Source organism: Apis cerana, linkage group LG3, assembly GCF_029169275.1.
Source record: "Apis cerana isolate GH-2021 linkage group LG3, AcerK_1.0, whole genome shotgun sequence".
Classification (NCBI taxonomy): Eukaryota; Metazoa; Arthropoda; class Insecta; order Hymenoptera; family Apidae; genus Apis; species Apis cerana.
In genome coordinates this window covers 12,451,384-12,469,217 of record NC_083854.1, presented here as the reverse complement: position 1 = coordinate 12,469,217, position 17,834 = coordinate 12,451,384, and the positions used below count along the sequence as shown (strand labels likewise).

The 17,834-nt window shown below is 28.3% G+C and overlaps 2 protein-coding genes and 1 long non-coding RNA gene across 3 annotated transcripts; 2 read left to right on the top strand and 1 right to left on the bottom strand.

The window, feature by feature from the left end:
• The first annotated feature begins 288 nt into the window (after window positions 1–288).
• Window positions 289–4,686, top strand: LOC108001097 (inositol polyphosphate 5-phosphatase K). Its single transcript, XM_017061954.3, has 9 exons — window positions 289–890; window positions 1,153–1,269; window positions 1,365–1,442; window positions 1,598–1,745; window positions 1,827–2,002; window positions 2,143–2,370; window positions 2,454–2,607; window positions 2,729–2,918; window positions 3,035–4,686. Exons 1-9 carry the CDS (start codon window positions 865–867, stop codon window positions 3,208–3,210), a joined length of 1,293 nt encoding a protein of 430 aa, XP_016917443.1. The 5' UTR covers window positions 289–864; the 3' UTR covers window positions 3,211–4,686.
• LOC108001118 (G-protein coupled receptor Mth2-like) lies at window positions 3,771–10,631 on the bottom strand. Its single transcript, XM_017061981.3, has 7 exons — window positions 10,197–10,631; window positions 8,989–9,757; window positions 8,125–8,366; window positions 7,577–7,743; window positions 7,245–7,478; window positions 6,562–6,846; window positions 3,771–6,254 (listed from the first exon to the last, which is right to left on the bottom strand). The coding sequence occupies exons 2-7, from the start codon at window positions 9,103–9,105 to the stop codon at window positions 5,779–5,781; spliced, it is 1,521 nt and encodes a 506-aa protein (XP_016917470.2). The 5' UTR covers window positions 9,106–9,757; window positions 10,197–10,631; the 3' UTR covers window positions 3,771–5,778.
• A 31-nt stretch (window positions 10,632–10,662) lies between these two features.
• On the top strand, window positions 10,663–15,371 carry LOC133665842 (uncharacterized). The gene is made up of 3 exons (XR_009829247.1): window positions 10,663–10,803; window positions 11,065–11,155; window positions 11,875–15,371. It is a non-coding gene; the product is annotated as an uncharacterized LOC133665842 (long non-coding RNA).
• Window positions 15,372–17,834: the final 2,463 nt, after the last annotated feature.

Here is a 17,834-nt window from a genome sequence, read left to right as displayed (position 1 = left end):
TTAAAGATTTACTTTATTTATCGTTTTTTTAATAATCATTCGAAATTAAAGGAGTTAAAATCTTCAAAAGAATTTCAGGTATTTTCATTTAATTTATTTAAATTATTCAATATATTTCATTTATCGAGTGAATCGGTCTATGCATTGAAAACAATGTTTTACATTTATAATATTTTTATTCTCATGTTATTTTTTTAATAAATTTAATAATAAATAAAATTAAAAAAATATATTATTCAATTTTACTTTCAAGCTACTATTTATACATGATAATATTCTACATAGTAAGTAGAACTCTTTAAATTAATTAAAATAAAAAACGGGATTAATTAAATTCTATTAATTAAATTCTATTAATTAAAATGAAAAAGCAGTTCAAAAAAACTAGAGTTAATATAATGATTTATTTGATCTTCTCTCACCACCAAACATACACTTACATATATAATTGCTGTATTTTCTCTATTATAATTGCAATATATAAGTATTTATGTATATATACATATCCATACAGTGAGTATGTAAATGCAGGTTGTATTCTTGACGTCATGTTCCTAATCTAAAGGAGATACTTTCTTTGCAGCTGTCAACGGTATGATTCCTCGTACAAATATTATTTCCATGTATCCTAATAGAAAAATAATGTGATTTTTGTAATTTCTTTGTTGGAATACTTGTTAATAATATTTTAATGAAAATTTAAAACGAAGAAATTATTTAATCGATTATTGACATTTATTATGCTATTTCTTAACCTATAAAACATGTTGGAAAACATTGCATAGTCACTATAGTGTACCTGATTTTTAATGTTAATAAAATTAAAGTAAAACTTTGTTACAACTTATATCACAATATTTAAAAATGGCTGACAAATTGAAATATCTTAGGTAAGTAAAATTTTTGTATGCTTTTTTATCTATATATATTTTATTCAATATTTTTTTTTCTGATTACACATACATATTATATTACACTGTAATTTTTTATCTTACTTATATTTCACGTTTAAATGATGAATTAAAAATTTAATATCAAATTAAAGATATGCATTTGTTATTATATTTGATCAATTTGATCAATTTATTTATTATTTATATTTTATTATTATAAATAATTTTAATAATAAAATATTATTTATTATGTATTTAGAATATATTTTGTTACATGGAATGTGGCAACAAAATATCCAGAACAAAGTTTAAATAAACTCCTTGATCTCAATAATATTAACAATTCAAGAACATTAGCTGATTTATATTTTATTGGGTATATATAATTTTTTTTTATATAAATATATGTATTATATATAAAATACATGTATAATTAAAGTTACTTAAATAAAGTTAAATTATACATATTAGATTACAAGAAGTTAAAGCTCAACCACAAAATATGGTAATGGATATATTCTTTGAAGATCCATGGACTAAATCTTTTAGGTAATAAACATAAAAATGAAAAATATTAATACAATAAGTTTAATTGTATATGTACATTAATAATTAGTTTCTGAAAATTATCAATTATTGTATTAATTTGTTCTTTTCTCTTTAGAAAAGAATTTAAAATTTTTAAAAATTTAAAATTTTTGTAGAGAAGTGTTAAAGAAGTATGATTATGTAAAAATACGTACGCAGCGTTTACAGGGTCTTGTTCTAAATATTTTTTGCTTAAGAAAACATATCACACATTTGAGATCAATAGAAACTCAATATACACGAACAGGATGTGGAGGCATGTGGGTAAGACAAAATTTTGCATAAATATTGTATTATTGCGTGAAATTGTTTTTTAATTTTTTTTTAATAATATATTATTTATAGGGAAACAAAGGTGCAGTGAGTATAAGACTAAATATATATGGAATTAACATGTGTGTAGTAAATACACACTTGACACCACATGATCATTTATTGGCAGATAGAATTGTGGATTATAATACAATACTTACAAATCATAGCTTTAGTAATCCAGATACATCAAGAATATTATTCCATGAGTAAGTAATTTTTTGAATTGGTAATTTAATTTGAGAATAAATTAATTTTCTATAAATGTAAATATTATAATATTTTTTATAAATATTATATTTAAAATAACGTTATTCGTCAATTATATTATTATTATTTCTATATATAGTTATGTATTTTGGATTGGAGATTTAAATTTTCGATTACACGGAGAAGATTTAACTGCCACAGAGATTGACTTATTGATTAAAAAAAATCAACTAACAACCTTGTTAACTAAAGATCAATTGAAAATGGTAATGGAAAAAGGAGAAGCTTTTGCTGAATTGAATGAAAGTGCTATTACATTCCCTCCTACTTATAAATATGAATTTGCATCTCAAGAATATGATCTTAAGTAATGTCTATTTATTATTATATTTTTATTATATTTTTGTTTTTTTTTTTTTTAAATTAAAAATTTTCATTTTTTCATATTAGACGTCGACCATCATGGACTGATAGAATTTTATACAGAGTAAATGCAAATATTTATGATGATGTTAAATTAAATGTCATTCAACATAATTATAAAAGTCATTCCAATTATATACAATCAGATCACAAACCTGTTACTGGTGAATTTGATATTATTGTAAGATTTTATATGGATCATAATCATTAATAATAATAATTTTGAAAAAATTTTGATGAAATTTAATTAAAATTAATTATGATAAAAATTATTAGTATAAAGATTTGTATTGTATTCACAGATCAGACCATGTATAGAAGATTATGGTGTAGAATTTCAACCGGTATCATCTTGGTTTATAGACGAAGAAAATTCAGTGTCATATAAATTATTGGGAGATGCCAGACCTGCTAGTGGTGACTGGGTAGGTTTATTTCCCAATGAATTTTCCAGTTTAGATGAATATATTGTTTATGAATATGTGGGCCGAGGTAAGATATTATAATTTTGTTATAATTCTTTAAATGTACTAATTATTTTATTTTATTTATATTTTCACATTACACCACAATTATTTTATCGAATTTATGATAAAAATTTATATTAGGTAAATCATCGCCAATTCCTTTTGAACCTCATTCGATTATTGAACGAATTTACTTTAATGATACGGCTCTCCGAGCACCCGGAATGTATCGTTTGGTTTATGTTGCTCAGCGAGGAAATCTTTTGGGAATTTTAGGTGTTAGCCCACCTTTTCCAGGCCATCACAGACCTATCTGATAAATTTTAATTAGTTTTTCAATTAGTTTATGCATCATAATCACCAATAATAATCACCAGTGATAATTACTAGAACATGTAATTGTGACACTTTATGTATGTTCAAAAATTATCAAATTCATATGAATAGTTTCACCGAGTGATTGAATATTATTTTATTCAAATGTAGTTTTTTGAGCTTTATAATTTTGTTATTTTCTTATAATAGTTATTTTTAAAAAATTAAAATATTACTTTACATTTATGCTTATACAACATATACATTAAACGAACATTAAAGAATATTAACGATTTAAGTTGATTTATAAGATATCTTTATTTGTTTTAAAATAAATAAAGATAATTGTAGAGAAAAAAATTGAAAATTTTCAAAAGTATTATCTTTTAGCAGTATGTTATTTGATCTTATGAACATTAATATATATGAAATATATTGAAGATAAATCAGATATCTCTTTTCAAGATATCTGATATTTGAAATTATATATCGATTTTGTTATAGTAAACCTTTAATGTGTTTACTATTATTTTTCAAACAAATTATTATATTATATTCCATATATTAATTTTTTATTCTCTTATCTTAATTATCTTATAATTATAATAATGAATTAAATTATTGTATGTTACATAAAATGCATAGTGACCAAAAAAACAAGTTATAAAAAGTAAATTTTATTTAAATTTATTTTATTTATATTAAAATGATAATTTTTGTTAGTCATCATTATAAAATCAGAAAAAGTTTTGAAAACTTTTACACATTTGATATGTTATGATTATGTATATGTTTAGTTATGTATAAATGTAAATTTTCTTGAAATTATGATCAAATATTTAAAATGAAAAAAATTACCAATTACACAAATGTATTATTCAGTAAATGTATTATTCAATAATTTCTTTTTAAACAACTAAATAATTTAATTAATAAAAAAAAGCTATATTTTTGTAATAAATTTGTAAAAATTAGTCCTTACTTTATCACATAATTTAATATTTTTATACATAAAATGATATATAAAATTTTGTTGAAATAGTATTTACTGGATAATGCAACAGCAAAAATACGCATAAATGTGAAAAATACTCTTTAAATGATACAATGTAACTTGTACAACATTAATGTTCAAAAATTACTTTAGGTACCTGGTTTGGGTTATTAATTATTACCCAAAAGCATTAATGCTTAATTGTTTTACATCACAGAGCTTATAACGAGTATGCCAATGTTATTTTGCGTACTTAATGTTCGAAAAAGCACTCGTAGATAATAATCAATATTTATTATTTTGTTAAGAAATTTTTCGTTTCGATCCGTAAAATATTGTAATTGTAATTGTGGCAATGGATTTGGTTATACAAATCCACACTATTTTATTTTTATATAATATTTTAGAAACAGAAATAAAACATACAAATGTACACTGTAGTATCAAAAGGTACAAATAAATAATATTTTTCATTGGTCAAAAAGTTTCTTAAATATCATTTATGATTTTGTTTTGAAATAAACATATTGAAAAGATATCTATTATCTATTATCCCAATACAAAAACGAGGACTTGAAATGATAATACAAGAATATTTAATATTAATATAATACACAAAATAAATAATATTTTTTTTTAATTAAAAAGACAAATATTAATTAAATTATTTAAAAAAACAATATTTATTAAAAAAATGATAGATACATAAATAAATGAAATTGATATATCTTTGATACTGAATATCTTTAATTAACAATATTTTTTATATCTAAAAAATATTAAAAATTTTTTAATGTCAGATTTTAATGTATATATATATATATATATATATATATACAATTATATTATATATATATATATATAATATAATTTATCTGGTATTTTATTGTTACATAATCAGTATACATACAATTTGCATGTACTATAAAACAAGTTGCAGATGTTTTTATATAATCAAAACAAGTTTTTAAAAAGCAGGCTATAATTCTTCAAAAATGTGAATACATTTATTAAATAATGTAAATTTATTTTAGAAATAAATTATGTACTTTATCAAATCTCTCCTTCATTAATTTATATCATTTGTTTTTGAATAATAAAATCTAACAATAAAATGTAAATATATATATATATATATGTACATATACACAATCTATAATATCCAGTTTTTATTAATATAAAATTATTCTTGTATTCATAATACATGATCAAGTTCTTTTAAATAAATTATAAACCACGTTGCTTATTCAAAATCAAGATAATATACAAAATAAATTGTTATGCATGATGTTAATGAAATATATATTGTTCATGTGATGTGAGTCAACTAATTTCTTCTAACTCGTTAATTAATAAATAATAATTCGATAAGTCTTGTTTAAAATAAATATATAAAAATCGTCAATTTTTTCATATTTGACTAATTCAATACTTTATAAATAAGTTATACTAAAATTGTACATCTCTTCAAGGAACTTTCAAGCATTTTCGGCAGTTGATTTGTAATCCTTTTGTGATGTTTCAATAAATTTGAAAAAGGATCGAAAAATAAATTATTTTTAAACAATAATCATGTCTATCTAGACACAAGATCACCATTCATCATCTGAAGCAGACCCAATTCCATGCTTCCAATTTCTCGTTCTGGTATTTCATTAATACCTCGAAATTTTTGTATTCTATTCCATATAAAATCCCTCGGTGGCCTTCGTAGTACGAACAAACCAAAAATAAGAACACCTTGAAGAGCGTTTATGAGGTCGAAAGAGGACCAGTTGAAGGAATCTCCATTGATGTACCAGAATATTAATTCCATCATCCAATTTAAGCCCATTAAAAAGAAAATTAGCATACAGACAAATGCGGTTCTCATTAAATCTCGAAGAGTCCTTCGATCGTCTTGATCCGATGGCTCGTTTCTTCTAAGACGTCTCAAGTCAAGTTGCCTTTGATATTTAGTCAATTTGATGAAAGTTAAAATAAAAAGAATCACATTCCCGAGGAGAAGTAAACCAATTGGTACATAAAAGTATGGTATCGCTTTGTCTTCAGCTGCAAATTTAAAGATAATAATTTAAAAAATTTTAATTTAACAATGATACGTTTGTTTGAATATTTTACTGAATATTATTTTATCATTTATATGTATTTCAAGATTAATATGATCGATATTCTGTGAAATTTTTTTTATGGATATAAAAAAAACAGAGGTTAAATTGAAATCAAAAGAATTTCTTGAAAATGTCATAGGAATAAAAATAAGAACGACAATTAGAATCCTTATTATATCATTCAATAGATTATATACCATTTACTCAAAATGTTTCGTGTTGATCTAAAATTCAAATACTTAACTTACTTTTGAACGAACAACTTTCCTTGCCGGAATTCTTCACGTAAGTTGCAGGTATCACTGGATTAAGATCCATGATTATTGAGACAAGGATAAGTATCATCGAGGGACCCCAGCACCATAAAGAATACCAAAAAAACAATGTTTTTGATTCTGTCCTCTTGCAGATTTCCCGACAATATCCTTTGTTCCTACATTTACCGACGTAGAAACGCACTAATAACCACATTTCAATGCATATCGCATTTAGCCAGAAGAAGCAGGCGATGAAAGAGAATTGGATAACGAATGCTGGAAAATTCAATCGCATTGTTGTTGATCTTAAATTCTAAAAAACATTGGTCTTTGCTATATCATTCTACTTCTATGGACTAATTACATTGTACGGTAACAATAGAATATAATTTCATTCATTTGAACTCGTTAAAGAATATATTATGACTTATATAACTAGAATTTATATAATACGTGTTTCTTTTCACTATTTAGGATTTTTCATTTAAATAATAAGTACAGTAATAATTTAAGTTCAGATACAATTCTGTTGTAACTGTAAGTATCTAATAATTTCAGATAAAATACTTAAGAATTTTTTTTCGTGTAAGCTTCTATCTTACCATTTACTATCTATATTCAGTGATCATGACTTATTAGATACGTATTATACGATATCAAATATACCATCTTACCTATATTTGTACAAGTTTGATTCGACAATTCTATATTCCGTAATTGTATGATTACTAACATAACGAAAGTAAGAGCCAAACATCCGCAATAACAACACACTGCTTTTCCATATACATCTTTTAATTCTGGTGTGATGTAATACGCAACAATTGTAAGAATTAAGAATGGTACAGATATTAAAAGGCCGTAAGCGTAGATCGTAATTCGAGAGTCTGCGGTTATTATTGTGCGATCTGAAACAATTTTGTTAATGTTAACACGTGAATTGATTTTATTTAACAATATGTATGTATGTATGTATATATGTATGTATATGTATTTCAGGGTTCACCTTTAGAAAAACACACAAAAGTGTTGATTCCCATCTCTGGAATAATTTCTATGCAGTAATCGATTCCAGGTTGCAATATTTTTGGATTGTGTTCAGGTGCAAATATCGAACCATTTGTTAATAATAAATGAAAATCTTGCACGTCTTCGCTTGAATTTAAAATATATCTATATAAAAGAATAATGCAAAATTTTATTTTTTTTCAAGTTATATCCTTCTAATGTATGCTTAATAGTTTCAGTGAAAAATTGCATTCTTAGAAACATAGCGGACAGATTAAGATAATATTTCAAATGCAATCATTATTTACATTTGAATTAAGAAAGAATGTTACGTATCCTTGAATATAAAACTTGAATACAAAGAATGCACGATATTACGATACGATAGATTTGAGATGAAATTGCTTTTTCTTTTGACATTTGAGAACAAGAGAAAGAACATACAAGGTTTGATTATTTGTATTCGGTTTTACGATATTCAAATAAAAGCTGAGTAAAATTAATATTAATTTAACTATGTACATAATTTGAATATTTTATACTCACTTTTTGTACTCACAGGGATTTCCAATAATCGCGACAAACGGACTTTCAACCTGACCCGAAAATACATAACCAGTACCATTAAAATCATGGAAAATAGGAGAGAAATTTTCGATAATGAAGGAATCCATAACTGTGCAAACCGCTTTTCCAGTTACGTTTATTACAAAAACTTCGCCCACCGGGCAACATTTTCCAACCACAGGTAAATTTTTGTATTCGTCGAGTGTCGTTGTCTTGTTTTCCTGTAGGATAAAATCGAAGGCCGTTTTTACGCATGTCAAAGGTATATAAAATCGATCTAAAAATTTATCTTATCGATATCTAAAGGAATTCGTTATCCAATCATGAAAATTTCATTGATAAAATGATATAACGCAACGTAATGTAATAAAACAAAACTTTACAAGAGTTAAACATTTATAATTAATGATTTTACATTTGAAATAGAATTGTCAATCTCATTATTGTAAATTATTACGTAGTACTATTTACAAGTGTTTATATATTTTTCATTTATCATTTACAGCGTGAAAAATTCATGAGAAAACTTTATTCAATTATTAATTATTTCCATTATTTAAATGGATATTACATGCATGAATCATTGACTCAAGAGTTTCAAAGTTGATCTTTCCTTTAACTTTATGCAGTAACTTCATGAAAACAAATCACAAATTCTATCCAAGATACTTTCCATTGCCAATCTTAAATTATAATTTTACAAGATATAAAGCAATTTTTTTATATTAATTCTTTTATAATTCCAAATTTGATTGCGTAACTTTTAAGTTTAAGAATTAATACGTTTGCATTATGTTTCACCATATTTAAAGATTATCTTTGGGCCAATGAGTTAACACGTACCAAAGGGATCGAATGTATGACCGGTGGTTCATTTATGCGAGCGGTGCAAATCGTCAATTCGCAAAAAAAAATCTGCAACAACACTAGAAATTTTTTCACGGTTCCAGACATTTTCATTCCTTCGATTCTATTTCTGCAAACACTGCCGTAAAAAAAAACGTTTTATAACGTTCCTCAAATACTTGTGCAAAACAAATTCTTTTCCAAAATTTTCCAAATTTTCTTAATGCCACTCTGCCAGTTTGCACACAGATCTTTACAACTTCGGTCTAATTTCTCCTTCCTTTCTCGTTAATGAAAATACCTTCGCCTTTGGTTAAAGAAACTTCACGTGCAGCCAGAGAGAGATAGAAAATTCGAAATATTCTTCCGGTTAATAACATTCTTTATATATTTTTCTTCTCTTGATTCTAACTTTTTTTTTTTTATTTTTCACAGGTCCCTTCTCCAAATTATTCGAATCAATGGTCGGTTAAAGATTTAAAGAGAGATTTCAGATAACGGAGATTATTATTTCCATCAGTTTGTACAACTCCTCCTTCTCTGATTATTTTCGATCAAACGAGCGATAATGAACTATAAGGAAAATAATAAGGCTGAGATTGGAACGAGTATTAACTTGGATAACGGAACGAGTTTCTCTTCTTCTTCTCTGGTTATTTCGTCGAAGAGCAGAATCGGTATATTTAACTAAAAGAGAATTAGTAATCTTCTTAATAAATCTTAATAAAGTCGCCGGTTATGTATCGCGCTTGAAATCGCACGAGACCTGTAACAACAGATAGCGTTATTTAATCGTCGTTATTTAATCGTTATTTAATCAGTCATAATCGCGACGTGAGTTTCGAGAAGCATCCACCGATTGCGTTAATTAATGACTTTGGAATAAGGAATATTGTAAGATGCGGTTTGTAAGGAATAACCGAAAAATTAGTCATCTATCAATGTGGTAAAAACCCGATGAATTAATATTAAAATGACACTCGACATGTATTGATAAAAATGAATGGTCCTGTATATATATATATTATTTCAAAGAAGAAAAGAAAACAAATAAATAAATAAAATAAAAACCGGATCTTTGAAAACAAATAATAAGAAGATGGTTGTAGAAGAAAGGATAAAAAATTATATTTTCGAGAAACCGTATCCTCGTTATAATTATAAAATTGTGCGTCGAATCGTGCTTAATTTTTTGTATATCATACCTGTTCCTTCGCACCGTTATCCAGTTGAAAAAAGGAAAGAAATTAATTACAATGGAAACAATACGTTCGCATTGAAATTACGTAACTTTTATCTCACTGTTACCAATTATCATCGCGGCTTTAATTAATCCGTGAAAAAAAGACGACAAATTCTAACAACACGCGCATTCGCGCGCAAACAATGTTCACTTTTCGATGTCGAATTTCGAATCGAAATTAAATCGTTCGGGCGATGATTCTTTCTTTCTTTCTTTCTTTCTTTCTTTCTTTTCCGATTTTTCCCGTATTATGCGATTGTTCTTCTATCAATTGATATTTAAATTTATCGAATCACGTAATTGCGTGTATGTATATGTGTATATATGTATATATGTATGTAGTATAATCTCTGTCGAAATCCACGTGGTTCACCCATCGATGTCCGCCAGCGCACTGTTCGCACTCCTCGAGGCACAAGGCCTTTATTTATCAGTGCACGATTACTTGTACGATGCATCATACTTACATTCTTAGATCGAGTAGACAGGTGTTGTAATTACACATCGGATGGATCGTTCAAAAAAGGGAATGAAACCGAAGAGTTTCTTTATCGAATTATATATTTTAGGTTAGTTACGTTTAAACCTTCCATATATCGATCGATAATTAAATTTTCATGATTTTATATAGGTTAAAAGAAAAAGATAAATATTTTAATATCGTTGAATTAGTGTATAAAATGATTAATGTTTTTACGTGAATTGCTTAAACGATAAATTTCTGCTTGGATTAATCTACTTTAATTTTTCTTATATCTTATATAGTCTTGGTATAATTATCGTTACGTATATGTTGTGATTCATATTATTTATTATTATCTCTTATCCAGGCACTTATCTCTTATCCAAAATGCACGAGATACATCGTGGTCAGAAATATCGATTGGATAATTTATTAAGTTTTGGATCTCTGTTCACCAGGTGAAAAAAGTCCATTTACTAAAGCAAGCATACCTCTTTTCCTAACCTTTAAGAGGAAAGTATAACTGGTACGAATACAACGTGCAATCTTTCGATAATCCGACTTCGATCGTGCGTATTTTCACATTTTTGAAAATGTAAATTGGAAATAGATCGCAAATTCGTATTCTTTCTTCGGTAAAATCGAAATAACTAGTGTGAATCAAAATGAGAACATTCGGGACAAGGATTAAATATTTTCCCTCTTGTTCGTTGAAAGAAAGAAAGAAATAATAATAATAATAATAATAATACGTCGAATATACGGTTTGAAGGAAAATTCAATGAATTTGCGATATCGGTCAATCTTCCTTTCTACTCGTTAAAAAATATTTTAACGAACGATATCGGTATAATGTGACGTAATATCGGAGAAAATTTTTCTATTATCGCTGATCGAGATGACGTAGGCGTGAGCGTAAAATATATATAATTTTGAACTTTGTTACATATATAATTCCGCGAAATGCAAAGTTTCATTTGAATGATTTTCCCCGAATCCGTAGTATCCGAATGGATCGGCCAGTTATGCGTAACAGAATCGTTGTTATTCCTCGATGAAGGTGATATTTCCAGAAGCTTGATATTTGCGCATTTGTTCCATTCCTTCCAAATCCTTCCTCCTCCAATTTAATTTGAATAAATATTTAAGAATTAATTTTTAAAAATTTTATTTTTAGATGGATAGATCGTAATTAAAACAAAAAAAAAAAAAAAGAAAAATGTAAAAAATTTGTCTCTTGCATGAATTGTACGGATGGGTGATAAAGTGGTGTATCGATGAGATGTGGATTTTTTAAGGTTGTTGAGCGGGTAATATGATCACGGTTTTTATAATTTTTTGAAGTTTATAGTATCTACAGTTACAGGGATTAATCACCAGCGATAAATTTAGAGAGAAACCAGGTTTATCGGTTTAGAGCTGACTAGAAGTTGAAGAATTCACAAGTTTATTTTATCAATTTTCTCTTATCCTTATATTAAAAAACGTTTCATTCATTAATATAAATCATTATTTACACACAGAGATTATTGTAAATAAATGACAATGTTACTTTTTGTAAGAAAAATTTTTCTTATCAATTCCGGTTGTATCGGTATTATACATTGTGATTTATTCTTGAGGTATTTAAATATTTATCTTCGTTTTATAATTCTCTCGTCGAAACGGTAAAATTATCCTCCTTGTAAAAAAAAATTAATTTTTATTTAAAATTATTTATATTCGTAATGCTCCTCAAATTTTTATTAAATTGAAAATAGAAGAAAGAAATTAATTAATTAAAAATAGAAGATAAGATTCTATAAGGAAAATTAATTTTTTTTTGAGTGGAATGATAAAAATATTCATACTATACGATAGAGCGGATGTATTGTTGTACACTAGATACAGTAATAGATACAGTAGTAGATAAAACGATGAGTAAGTCTCGTATTTTTTATGTTTGAATATTTAAAACAATTTTCAGTTTAACAACTTTATAAATAAATTCTATACAAATATCACACGTATACGTTAATGAAATCAAATGAAGAAATGATGAAAAATGAAAAGAAAAGAACATATATGGTTTATCAATGTGAATGTTTTTTGATACTTATTGTTTAATCGTTATAGATGATGAATGCATAATTAAATTCCTAACTAAAATCGTTGATTTTATATGTACATAATATTTCCAGTAAAAATAATGTCTGACGTCAATGTGAGTATTCAGAAAAAAATTGAATACATGTATGCGATTGTAACGATGAAACGGATCTTTGTTGGAGAAAAGTCGCGAAAATATATTGCTTTGGATGAAAGTGTTTAGTATAAAAGAAATAAAAGAACTGAAGTTATATTAAGTTGTATGTACGAAATATAGATATACAATAAAAATAATCGGTCAATGTACGTATAAATTTTTGATACTAATTTGACACTTTTATGAATCCATAGGGAGCATCATTATTCGTGATTTTTATCAATTGTATAATAATTTTATTCATAATTCAATATTATATTAATATTTTTATGCGACTGAACAATTTTCTAAAATTTGTGTAAATATTTCGTAATAATCGTAGAACTCAAAATCAAATTTTCCCGCGGGCATATGTAAATTCCCGCCAATTGTACGGCGTTTCGATCGATTAGTTAGGTTCAGTGATTCGATTGACGTCCAGAGAGGTTAAACTTCTGCAAAGCCGAGTGAAATTCAAATTTAGCAATTGACGTAACGAGTTGTATCAGCGACCAGTTCACCGGTTTATGTTGTTAGCATCAATGGAATCGGACGAAAGAATGGAATGAGTTGGATTAGAGAAAATCCAATGACGTCTTGAAACGTGTAGGCGTACCAAACCTAAAAGAAGGTTTTACCGGACCACCTGTAGCGATCAGGAAGTATCGGGCCAAATATATATACGTGAGAATTTTTTTTATGTTTTTATTCAGCTTCGTATACTAAAAATATCGTTTCAAGTCTAGAGATATTGTTTATTTTACGTTTAAAACGATTTTCCATAATATAAACATTTTTTAATAATTTTACAACGAATTGGAAAATGAGAATAACAAGTGAAAAGAGGAAAAATATTCGTTAACGACAATAATATTAGCATTCGGTGTATCGAGATGAACGATTTATATTTATATTATTAAAATAATATGAGGATTTCATAAATACAAGATTATTATCTAGATAAATAACATCGATAAATTTAATTCAAATATTAATAATCGACATTATCGTATCCATCTTTCGACAAATTCATAAATATCTAAAGTTACAAGTTAATTTTTTAACGTGAATCCAGAATTTTTTAATTCTTAATTACAATGTTACTTTTAATCGATGGAAAAGTTACGTCTTGTGATTTCGTTTAAAATAATAATGAACGATAAGGAACCATTGTGCTCTCTGGTAAGAAATGATGCGAATCTCGAACATCATTCAGCCGATAACACAGATTTCTATATGAAATATTAATTTTATTCCAAAAAAAATTTTAAATACAATTTTTTTTATATTTTAATAAATTTTATAAAATTATTATAATATGCGTATTATATTTTTATTCAAAAAGGAGATAATGAAACGTTATTCGTTGCATATATGAATTCAATATCATAAACTATAATAAGTATAACTATTTACAAATTAATTGCAATGCTACTATTATGAATACGTATTAAAATAAATCAAATTTTATTCATTTATATTTAATTAAATAATCGAAGTATAAGAAAAACAAAAAATAAAAAGCAATCGCATTTAATCATCTCAAATCAGTGTATCCCAATATATCACATCAATTCAGATACATTTCCTCGATATTTCGTCAAATCAACGTCGAACATTTTTTCGGATTGACAGAAACCATGTGATGCACTTGTTACCGATTAATAAATTGTATTCGCTGAGATAGATTTCTTTTTCCTTTAGGGACAAAAAATTTATTTATATGTACAATTCATTCACGAACGAATTTGAAGATATTTTTTCCCAGAGAAAAAGATATTTTGTCGTGGATATTATAGACGACGAATACATTTTAACCGGCATTCGTTTTAACCGTCCATTAGAAAGAGCCGATTAGAAAATGGCAGAAAGCGCATTTTCCCCGAATCAAAGTTCATCGAGGCCGCATTCTTCCGCTTTATCTGCCGATGCACGGAGTTCCTGCTATGCCGTGGACAAAATTGTCGCGAGTCTCGCGTGCGTTCACGGTCAGTGACGTCTCCCTTCTATGTATGCTCCCTCGTCTCGTCCTGAACGAAGTCCATCACGTGACCTTGTTGGTATACCTCGTGTTTGCCTTAAGTCGCGAACAAACACGAGGAAGACTAGTTTTACTCGATAAAAACAGCCCCATAGTTAACAATGTGTATCGTTTTCTACTTCGACTATATATCGGCCGAGAGTCGATAAGATCGAGGCTGTCTACATGACGAAATTTTAAATTCGGGAGGTCGATATCCATTTATTGGTATGCAACACCGCCACCGAGTCAATAGCGCTTCCATTTGGAAGGATTTCTTTTATGATTATGTCCTTAGACATGCGGTTCCCCTCTTCGTAACATTGTTTGTCGATGGTTCTTCACCACAATGAGACTTCTCATTGTGTATCTCGTTTCGTTATATTCTTTGAAATACGTACAAGTACAAAAAAAATGTATAAAAGATCGTGAAGCTGTATTAAAAATTTGATGCAAATTATCATGCATCTAATATTTGTGATACAAGTTAAATAATCTATTTCTACCGTGTACACGTGTAGAATTTTATTTTTAGCTATCACTCTGTCTAGCACGATATAATTATTTTTATCCCGTTTAACGTTTATTTTCATTTTAATATAAATTTATAATTTCCCCGCAAAAGAAATATTCTCGTTAATAAAGCAACAACATTTTAGAATCGTATTTCGTTCCCATTTAACCATACCAGACGGGCGAATTTCATTCTTTTTTCTTTACTCGTCGTAATTGACGTTCATCGGATCCGGCTGATGCTATTATTCCCCTCAAAGCGTTCCAAATCTCCACCATGGTTTCATTCAAATTCGTTGGACCGAAAATGCTTGCGTAAAAAAAGAAGAAAAAAAAAAAAATCAACGCGACAACGAGTACACACCGCGGTCGGGATTACTCTCGGTAGAATTGGCGGGAATATTATACTATGAAATTAAAATGATCGAAAACACAATTCCTGGGAACGGAACGGCGCGAAGGGAGCATATGAAAAGGATCGAAGCTCGCGAATGGAAGGGCGGAAGTGCAAACGGGGCTTAATGCAGCATCAGCATCCGACACGGTGTACTGCGCCGCGAATCCGTCTCTCTCCCTCCATTAAGTCGCCTCCCTCCTTTTAATAAAAATATTTCGCTCTCTCTGTCCCACCGCTCCCTCTACGTGCACGCCCCTCTCTCTCCCACCTTCGCCTCCCGGCCCTCTCTATCCCGCCAACGCTCGGGGATATAGGGTGAGTACGATTTCGGCCCCCTTCGTGGAGCCACTTAACGAGGAGGTGCTCGTTTATCGAAAACTAGTTCCTCGTCGGGGACACGGGTAAATCTCTCGTTCTGAAAATACCAACGTCCTTTTTTTCTCCTTCCTTTCTTTCTTTCTTTCTTTCTTTCTTTCTTTCTTTCTCTTCATGCAACAATTCCGTACGAACGGAAAAACGAGTCCGTGAAACGCGAGTCGTGTACGAATTGGAAAGCGACGAACGAGTAGAATCGTCGATATAAACGTAGCGTAATTCCAATATTGAATCGAGAGAGAAAGAGAGAGAGAGAGAGGAGGGGAGAGAGAAAGAGAGAGAGAGAGAAAAGATGCCCGTTTAACGCAGTTGATCACGACCTTGTGCTAATTTGTCGTGCTTCGAAATGTTTAGGAATATCTCGTTATCGGGAATGAAACGATTTAAATAAAACGACGAAAGGAAGAGAATTGTTGATAACGCGCATAAGGTTAATCGACGAGGATTTTTTTTTACTCCGCTTTAATGCCGGTAAAATCGTTGATACTATTGTAATCGAAGTTACCTTCGGTACACTCTGTATACCCGTATATACACACAGGTTATCCCATTCTCTTCCTTCGCGCTCCGTCCTCGTTCGTTGTACCTTCGGTCTCTTTCCATGGTCGGTGCTCCGGTCGCGAGCTGGCTATCTCGGGGTAAGGGGTAAGAACGCGACAGTGCCGGCACACTGCGTTCCGTTACCCCGCGATATCGGAATTAATATTAGGCTCTGTTTTTTTTGATAATTTATCAATCGATGGATCTAATATCAACGCATTGGAAAAGTTTCAGGGTAAGAATTCTTCTCCAATTTTCTTTAACCTTGAACGTTGAAAATCGTTTTACGACTACGATCGTGGTCAACTTTAAAAATTGTATGCTTTATTACGAAATGAAATTTTTTCTTTTTTGTTCGTTACAATTTTTTTTTTTTTTTTTTTAATTCAAGAGAAGAAGAAGTTGCGCAAGAAGGTTATTATTGGCTTGGGGAAAATTCGTTCGGGTGAAATGTATTTTATAACATTTCGAAATTCGCACGTGGTTTTTTTCGATATTTTGGGGATATTTAATTGCTCGAGGGAAACAAAGTACGAATTGCCAGGTTTGCAATACATTCACGTTTTAAGTTTCGATTAGCAAAGGGTATATAAAAATATTTTGTTGTCATATTAATTTTGGCACAAAGAATTCTCGAAGAGCGAATCTCGCGTTGAAAATGTAGAAACACACTTTACTTTATAAATAACTTCCGACGCGGTTATCCACACTCACACACAGTTGCAAAGCACGAAATTACAATATCTATTCCGACGTCAAGATTATTTAAATTAATTGGAATGTTAAATTGGAATTTTATCCGTCGTCGAGAATCGAAACTTGATTATCCTATAAATCACAATAAGAGCATAACGATCACACCGATTTCATTAAAAGGATTAACAAACGGAAAAAAAAAAAGAAAGAATTTGATTATCGATAATACGACAAATTTTGATCCAATCCACATAAGCGATATAATCTCACAATGATAAAATTTTTATCGAATTTCGTATTTTATTTAAAAAAAATAAATACGATAAAAAATTCGAACTATTACGATTCTCATCCGCGTTGAAACAAAACTGA